The following is an 8,821-nucleotide window of genomic DNA, read 5'->3' on the forward strand; positions in this document are numbered from 1 at the left end:
TAGCATAGTATTCCATTGTGTGTATGTACCACAATTTGTTTATCCATTCTTCAGTTGATGGGCACTTTGGCTGTCTCCACCTTTTTGCTATGGTAAATAGTGCTGCTATAAACATTGGTGTGCGTATATCTTTTTCTTGTGGGATACTCACTAGTTTTTAGCAGAAAATACTTTCTGTTGTCTCATACTACAAAATCATTCTATCAGTTGTAAATTATTTCTACATTTTAGTAAGCAAAACTTATAGTTAATATCATTCAGTAGGACAGTGAGGATTATTACATCTCTTTTTAAAATAATGTTTTATTGTTGTTATTATGTGCCCTGGAGTCGGTTCCAACTCATAGTGACCCTGTACAGGGTTTCTGAGGCTGTAAATCTTTTCCGGGAGCAGAAAGCCTCATCTTTCTTCCGTGGAACAGCTGATAGTTTCGAACTGCTGATCATAAGATTAGCAGCCCGATTTGTAACCACTATGCTACCAGAGCTGTTTAAGGTGAATGTAAGTTGCAAGTTATGTTCCCCTATAACAATTTTTATATAAATTGACCTATGTCATTGGTTGCAATTTTTACTATGTGTCAGCATTCTTAATATTTTCATTTTATTTGTTCTTTTTCCATTGATGTAACTTTCCCTCCCCTTTTTGCCTTCTCATATTTGTTTTGGGTAAGTGTTGATTGTTTGGTTTCATATAGTAATTGTTTAAGGTAGCACATCACTCATGGGTGATATTGTTTACTTTATAAGCCAATCTATTATTTGGCTGAAAGAAATAGTTCAAATCTAAGTTCAAAGGGTATCATAAAATGATAGTCTCAGAGGTTCCTCTATTCTGTTGGTCTAGTCAGTCTCACCTTTTTTATGAATTTCACTTTTGTGCTACATATTCTATCTAACACCCTATCTAGTACTTTCTACTGTACCCCTGGTCAGAACAGTTGATAGTGGTAGCTGGGCACAACTTACTTCTGGTCTCAGGTTTGAAGAGGTTGTGGTTCATGTGGGTTTTTAGTCTCAGTTTCTTCTTTGAGCCTTTGTTTTTTTTGCTCCATATGATGAGAGACCAGTGGTTGTACTCTAGATGGCCACTCAAAGGTTTTTAAGACCCTATACACTGCTCACAAACTCGAATGTAGAGCATTATTTTTGTGAACTTTGTTATTTTTGCCAATTGACTAAGTTGCTCTCTGGTACTATGGTCCTAAGCCTTTGGCCCAGTAAACCAGTTCCATGAGTTGTTTGAATATGTTTAGAAAGCTTCTGTAACTCTAACCCCTATGTGGTCTGTTATATACATATGTGAATATATGAGGGGGTTACAGAAAATTCATGGAAAAATGAACTTTTGGAAGCCCCTCATATATGGAGTATATAAACAAGGTACCCTATACATGGGCATGTATATTACTCACATATGCCTTTTTATGTACTACCAGCATCACCACTCCTGTATTTTTTGTTATATTTCTTGTTGTTATAAAATTGTCTGTGTTAGAGCATTTTAACAAAATTGTCCCTTTTTTCTAGTACTTATCAGTGTCTTCATTTATCTTGATCAAGTTGTGCTGATGTCTCCTATATTTGGGTATTGCATTTCCCATTCACCAAAAGTAGCAAGTGTCTACTATTTATAAAGTTATCCCCTGCCATCCCTGGTAACAATAAAAAAAATCTGTTTTCAATGTGTTTATTCTTGAATTTTTGTAGTAGTGGGACCATACAATATTGGTATTTTTGTGAGACTTATTTCACTTAGCATAATGTCCACCAGATTCATTCATGTTTTAAGGTGTTTCAAGAACTCCCCATTATTCTTTATAGTTGCATAGTAACATGTGCTTTGCACATATGTACCACAGTTTGTTTCTCCAATGGATGTGTGGAATTACTCAATATTTTATCCAAACCTTTGGCGATTAGTTTTTTTCAGCTGTTAGAGCATCCTGGAGCAGTCTGTGGGGAAAAGGCACAAAGAAATACCTGTCTTTTCTCAAAAAGCAGCCCAAAATCATGGACACAACCAATACAGTTACTAATTCATACTTTATCCACTTACAAAAGGGAATAGTATAAAAAGATTGAGAACACAATGATTCCATTCTATAAGCACTGAACTGCAAACCATACGGTTGGCAGTTCGAGCCCATCAGCTACTCCACTGGAGAAAGATGAAGCTGTCTGCTCCATGAAGATTTAAAGCCTCAGAAACCCTATACAGGATCACTATGAGTAGGAACTAACTTAATGGTACTTAACTTATAAGGAAATTAATAGCACGTCAGATCCTTGATGTTAAAGGAATAATTTTTAGGAATCCACAGTAGTTGTTTTGGTCCAATTATTGACTTACATCCTTCCACATCTTTTTATCCACACAGGTTAGCTCTGACCCACGTAAACATAAATACAACTCTTGTGTAAATAGAGGGAATATGTATGCACATAGGTAGGATAGACTTCATATAATGGAACAAACTCACGGCAGAAAGTCAAGCAAAAGCTTCCCTTAAAAAGAGAAGAAAGGGGAATGAATGTGGCACAAACATACGTGCGAGTAGAAGCTGGCTATGAAGAATGCATAGATTATGCTCACATAGCTCCGAGTATGAAAAAACGTGGTCAATAACTAACAGCTAGGTCAATAGTTTTCAATCCTAGTCACACACTTAGTATCACCTCTGGATCTTCTAAAATTATCAAGGCTCAGGTGACAACAAACTGATTTTATTAATCTGCATGGAATCCAAGCATCAATATATTTTTTTTAAGCTTCCTTGATGGTTTGTGTAATGTGCAACCAATATTTGCTCAACAGCTCAACAGTAATAATTCCACCATCTTGTCTTTAAGTTATTCAGAGGACTTGATATTGTTACAGCAGGCCTCAGAGAGTGATGACCACCATTAATTGGGCAGTTTCAGTCACCATCTGTCTCCCCACCCAAGTTGCCTTCCCTGGCATAGTTTTCATTTTAAAGGGGTTTTTATGTGTGTGAACTGAGTGAAGGTTTACAGAACAGACCATCGGTTTTACATTCAACGTAGACTTTATTTCATCTCAATGATCACAATTCCCTCTACGTAGCATCGCTTATCCAACATAGTCCCTGTGTTTCTTTTTCCATTCCTTCTTTATCAACCCTTCTGAATTTTGTCCTTAGGTAAATGCTGCCTTATTTCTTTAAAATCTCAGATGGTTGACTATTCTATGGTGTGTGTACCTCACTCATGTTGTTGTCTCCTCTATGTATCTATCTATTGCTTGGCTGAAAATTGAGCCATGGAGGGTGAGGGGAGGGTTGGAAAGCAGTCAGTTCAATTCCAGACCCGAAGAGTGACCGAGGGCCATCATCTCAATCTGATGACATCTCAATTAACCTGGTCTTTTTTCTGTGTTTGTTTTGGTCTGAATTTCCTCCCACTCTATCCAGGACCTTCTAACGTGAGCTCTTTCAGAGCAGTTGGTAGTGGTAGCTGGGTTCTACCTATTTCTCTGGTATCAGGATTATGGAGACGGATGCTCAGATGGCCCATTCGTCCACTGCGCTAATTGTTTCCAAGCACCTTCAATTTTCATTACTCTTCTTTCCTCCAGATAGGGAGAGATTCATAGTTGCACCTTAGATGGCCACTCATGAGCTTTTAAGATTCCAGTCTCTAACTCAGATGTAGAATATTGTCTTTGTAGACTGTGTTATTCCAGTCTACCTCATGTCCCCTGAGACCATGGTCCTGAACCTCCAGGCCTTCCCCTGCATATTAGTGGCTAAAATTCACTATTAGAGTTTCATTTCTTTGGATTGGCATCTTCCTTTATCGTTTCCTTGAGAAATACTCCTTAGATTGCCTCATTGTTACCCATAACTCAGAATACGTGAGTTTATCAGATTTTTATAAAATTGGTAATAGAAAGACTGATAGCTAAGAAAAGTAGAGAGCCCTGTAGGAATGTTTAACAAATAAAGCTACAGGAGGAAATTGGTTATACAATGAAGATATTACTTCACAGTTTTCAGTGAGTTTAACTTAGCTGCCTATTGGTCAGTTTCTTAGGCCAAAATTTTATTGTTTATTTCTAAGTAAAAGAAAAGCTTGATTACCCACCTCTAAGACTTTTAAAAACAGATACTCAGAAGTTAAACATATTTTCTCGTGTCTCAAAAATTATCTTCTTCTTGTTTGATGGTATAAAAGATACTAAGAGTCACTCTTGAAAGATTGTGGCATCTAAGATACTTGTCACAGCAGAGCAATGGGAAAAAGAAATTCTACTTATTTTAGATTAATTTATACACTTCTATTATAACTTTTTGTTGATTGCTAATGGATACTTTGTAGCAACTAGTTGGGATTCACCAATATTTGATTTCATACATATAGTCCTGGTGTGGCGCAGTGTGTTAATGCGTTGGACTGCAAGGTCGGTTTGAATCGCAAGGTCAGTGGTTCAAACTTATCAGCTGCTCCTCAGAAACCCTATACAGGGTCACTATGAGTCAGAGCTAACGCAACGGCACTTAACAACAACAACAACATAGTCTTTCCTTAATTTAAAAAAACAGCAACAACTCTACTTGGGATGTGTTCAACTTCTTAACACTTTACTCATTTACTCATTCATTAATTTAACTACATTGTTGTTGTTACGTGCTGTGGAGTCGGTTCCTACTCATAGTGACCCTGCATAGGGTTTCCAAGGCTGTAAATCTTTACGGGAACAGAAAGCCTCATCTTTCTCCCACGGAACAACTGGTAGTTTCAAACTGCTGACTGTGAGATTAGCAGCCTGACTCATAACCACTACGCTACCAGAGCTTCTTTTAACTACATTGGTTATTAGCAATTCAGTTATGAGGAAAACCAGACACAAGCCCTTCTGTTTTGGAGCTTACAGACTAGAGGGGAAACAACCATTAATATATCAATCAAGAAAATAACTATCATTTAAAACTGTGACACATGCTACACACGTGTAAAAGTGCCTAACAGGAGGATCTGACAGGAAGGAAGCATTAAAGTAGGGGAATCGCATGTGCCAGGGTTCTGAAGTGACATATGACATATTTAAGAAGGAAAAGATGGTATACCCTTACTTCTTCTGTGTGCTAGCAAGTCAGTTCTGACTCATAGTAACTCTGCATAGGGTTTCTGAGGCTGTAAGTCTTTACGGGAGCAGAAAGCCTTATCTTTCTCTCAAGGAGCAAGCTGGAAAATTCAAACTGCTGACCTTACAGTCTGCAGCCCAACTCATCACTCACTATGCTACCCGGGCTCCTTAAAACGAAGCATGTGTTGATGTTGTTAAATGCTGTGAGTAGGTTAGGGATCTAAAATGTTGAGAAGTGAGACTGACTAAAGTAATAAGCAAGTGCCATGTCATATTGGTTTTTGGTTTTTTTATACTGAGAGTAATGGAAAACCAATGAAGGTTTTCAACATAAGAGTGACGTCATCAGAACTGAGTTGTGGGTAGAATCACTCCGGCAGCAGCACCAGGGCTAGCGTGGTGATGGTAGCATTGGCTAAGAAAGTGGTGGTAGACACGGTGGAGCTTGAGGGAGGGGATGGTATGTAAGAAATGAGCTGTTCAGCTGGTAGAGTTGTAGGGGTGATGGAGTGAGAGGGCGAGGGTACCCCCTGAGTTTCTAGCATATAGAACCGTGTGGCTGACTGTGCCATTCAAGGTCAGGTGAGTGGGTGGAGACGGGGAGGGAATCATGAGATCCAGTTTTAAATGATGAGCTAGAAATGACTGAGACAAAAAACAACTTTACATTCAAAAAGCATTTCAAATATAGTTGGTGTTGCTAAGTGTCCTCAAGTTGGTTCCAACTCATAGTGACCCTGTATAGGGTTTCCGAAACTGTCCATCTTGGCAGGAGCAGAAAGTCCCAATTTTCTTCCATGGAGCAGCTGGTGGGCTCAAACCACCGATCTTGTGGTTCTCAGTCCAGTGCTTAACTTATAGTGCCACACCATGACTCCTCTTAAGTCACTACTAACAGAATACAGTAGTACCTACTTAAGTCACAATAATAATTAGAGATACATTAAACCTGATCATATTTTTCAAATTAGTAAATAAGTAAACAGTTTAAAATTAAGGATGCTATACTTCATTTTGCTTAATTTATTATTAATGATACTATTTCAGACTATGTTAGTAAATATGTATACTTTTAGAAAGAACACAGTCATGGTAATGGGAGGTCATACTTCCATTGTCAACTGGTAAATCTTGTTTGAGGCAAATGTTGTGTGTGTGTATGTTGAGGGATGTGTGGGTGTTTTTCTAGAGAGATATATTAGGCTAACAGAGCCAATGAGGCTCACTGGTATTTTTGAATGGTTCATTAGTGTTGTGACTATCTGAACAAGGAGGAATTTACATTAAATGATAAGACTTCCTAATAATTAATATGTGCCTCTTTTTGGAATTTGCAATTAGAAGAAAGAGGCAAAAAAGAAAAGAAGCAGATAAAAGAGAAATTGTTGTAAAATTAAACTCCTTAAAACCCAATTCAGTTTCTTTCTAAAGCATACAAGGTAAGGGGAATCAAAAGAATGTATTTCCTTTTAGTTGGTAACTCACCTTTAGGCTAGATCACGGTTTCTGGTTTTGATCCTAAAAGCGAAGGGAAACCTCTGAAGGGCTTTAAAGTAAAAGCGTAACATCATCAGGACTGAGTTTTGAAAAGAATTGCCTGAGTGCCAGTGACATTTGGGGCCAGATAATTCTTTGCTGTGAGAGCTGTCCTGTTCATTGTGGAATGTTTAGTAACATTCCTTGCCTCTACCCACTAGATGCCAATCACAACTCCCTTCCGGGATTTGCCAACAAGAAATGTCTCCAGACATTGTCAAATATCCCCTGAGGCGGGGAAAATCCTCAGATCTCACAAAGCTGCATTTTATGCTTTGAATAAAGTCCCTGCTGGTTTCCTCTGGAGCCTTACCTGGCCCATTTAGAAACTGTTTCTCTTATCATTCCCTCTTCCCTGGCTCTGGTCCTACCAATAAATTTAAATGTCACTGAGTTTTAAGACCAGTTGTTATTGAGTTGACTCCAGCTCATAGCGACCCCATGTGTATTGGAGTAGAACTGTGCTCCTTAGGATTTCCAATGGCTGATTTCTCAAAAGCCTTTATTCTGAGATGTTTCTGGGTGGACTCAAACTTTCTGTTTTGCACTTAGTAGCTGAGCACATTAAGGGTTTGAACCACCTAGAGACTCCTCATAGAACTTTAAGGGGTGGAGAAAACTTTCTTTCCAGCCTTCCTTACCTTCCAAGTTGGGCACCATTCCATTCCTCAGCCTGCCATGCCACAGAGATGATTGTCTCATGAGTATCCCTCAGCCTCCCATTGCCTTTCTTTTGTCCTTGACTTTGTTGTAGAAACAAAGCCTCCTTTATTTCTCTGTCTTCCTGCTACCTTGGTCTTGCCCTTGCCTGCTTTTCCTCTCACTGGGCTCATCATTTCTTTTCTGGCTCTTTCTGATTGATTTATTGACCAAATGTCTGATTCCAATCATTTAATGAATTTAAATTCCAGATGTGGTATGGTTCTTTAGTATTCCTTTCCCTTTTAAAGTGAGGAAATGTATTTGTAAATGAAACTGAACTGGACTGTTCATTTCGAACCCCAGAATTTTTTCAGATACCTGCCACTGTAACGTGTGCGATCAGGCTGCCTTCTTTTTAGGTAGGAATGATATTTTTTATTGGGCAAAAAGTATTGCTCTGAAATCCTGGTTTTGTTTCTGTTTGTTCTGTTCTTGCTAGATGCAAATTCATATATGTCATTGAATCACCTGAAAGTTGTTGTTCTATGATTTGGAGCAAGTGAAGGAAAAAAAATTTTTAAGGGCTATTTCTGCCCAAGAAAATTTCACAGAATTTTTATGGATAATCCTCAGAGTATCTTTGGAAAATTTTAATTTTATTTAGGAAAATGCAAAACTGAACTCTTTGTTTTGACATTTTTTAATAGTGCCTTTTATTGAAAACCCCCAAAGATCCAAGCCACCAGAAGAACTGGACATCCGCTCAGAATTTCTGTGTTAAAGAGGGGGGGACACTGGTCTCTATTGAGAATGAGGTGGAGCAAGGTAAAGTACCCAATTTTCAACCAGGCCAACATTGCCACTTCGATTCATGCAATTACACAATACAGATTCCAAAAATTACTAACAGTTTCAAATCAATATTTAAAATAGTTTCACTGCTGAGACACAGAAGATTTTTGTTTGACTAGAAGTTTTTGTTATTGTTGTTGTTTTGTATCATGACACCTGTAGAAGTTAGTATACTATATTGCTAATAAGCTCATAATTTGGAGAGTCTTTTATCTCACAAATAATAATGGAAAGAATGGTGGTGGTAGTTATGTGCCGTGGAGTCAGTTCCGACCCACTGCGACGCTGTACAGGGTTTCCAAGATTTTAAGTCTTTACAGGAGCAGAAAGACTCATCTTTCTCCCGCGGAACAGCTGGTAGTTTCAAAGTGCTGACCTTAAGGTTCGCAGCCCGATTCATAACCACTACACTACCAGAGGTCCTTAATAAATAGAGACTGTTTATTATCTGTATTCCGAAGCAACTCAAAGAATCTCAGATACAGTCTATTATAATTGTATGGTATACAAATTTGGATCCTTCGAGATTTACCTGTACACTTTTATATTTAGCCAACAGTATACTTTAGCTTTGGACAATGTAAAATAAGCATTGCATTGTGCTGTAAGTCTTAGCAAGAGCTATTTGGCAAGACAGGGAAATTGAAAGCATCCAGATTGGCAAAGAGGAAGTAAAACTCT

General features: G+C 38.2%; 1 protein-coding gene across 1 annotated transcript in view; it reads left to right on the forward strand.

The window, feature by feature from the left end:
- Window positions 1–8,821, forward strand: part of PLA2R1 (phospholipase A2 receptor 1, 180kDa) — a 184,167-nt gene that overhangs the window by 146,577 nt on the left and 28,769 nt on the right. The window contains exon 24 of the mRNA XM_006872042.1: window positions 7,996–8,113. Coding sequence (XP_006872104.1) covers window positions 7,996–8,113 — 118 coding nt within the window. The remainder of the gene's footprint in view (window positions 1–7,995; window positions 8,114–8,821) is intronic.

This window comes from Chrysochloris asiatica, unplaced genomic scaffold (genome assembly GCF_000296735.1).
Source record: "Chrysochloris asiatica unplaced genomic scaffold, ChrAsi1.0 scaffold00181, whole genome shotgun sequence".
NCBI lineage: Eukaryota > Metazoa > Chordata > Mammalia > Afrosoricida > Chrysochloridae > Chrysochloris > Chrysochloris asiatica.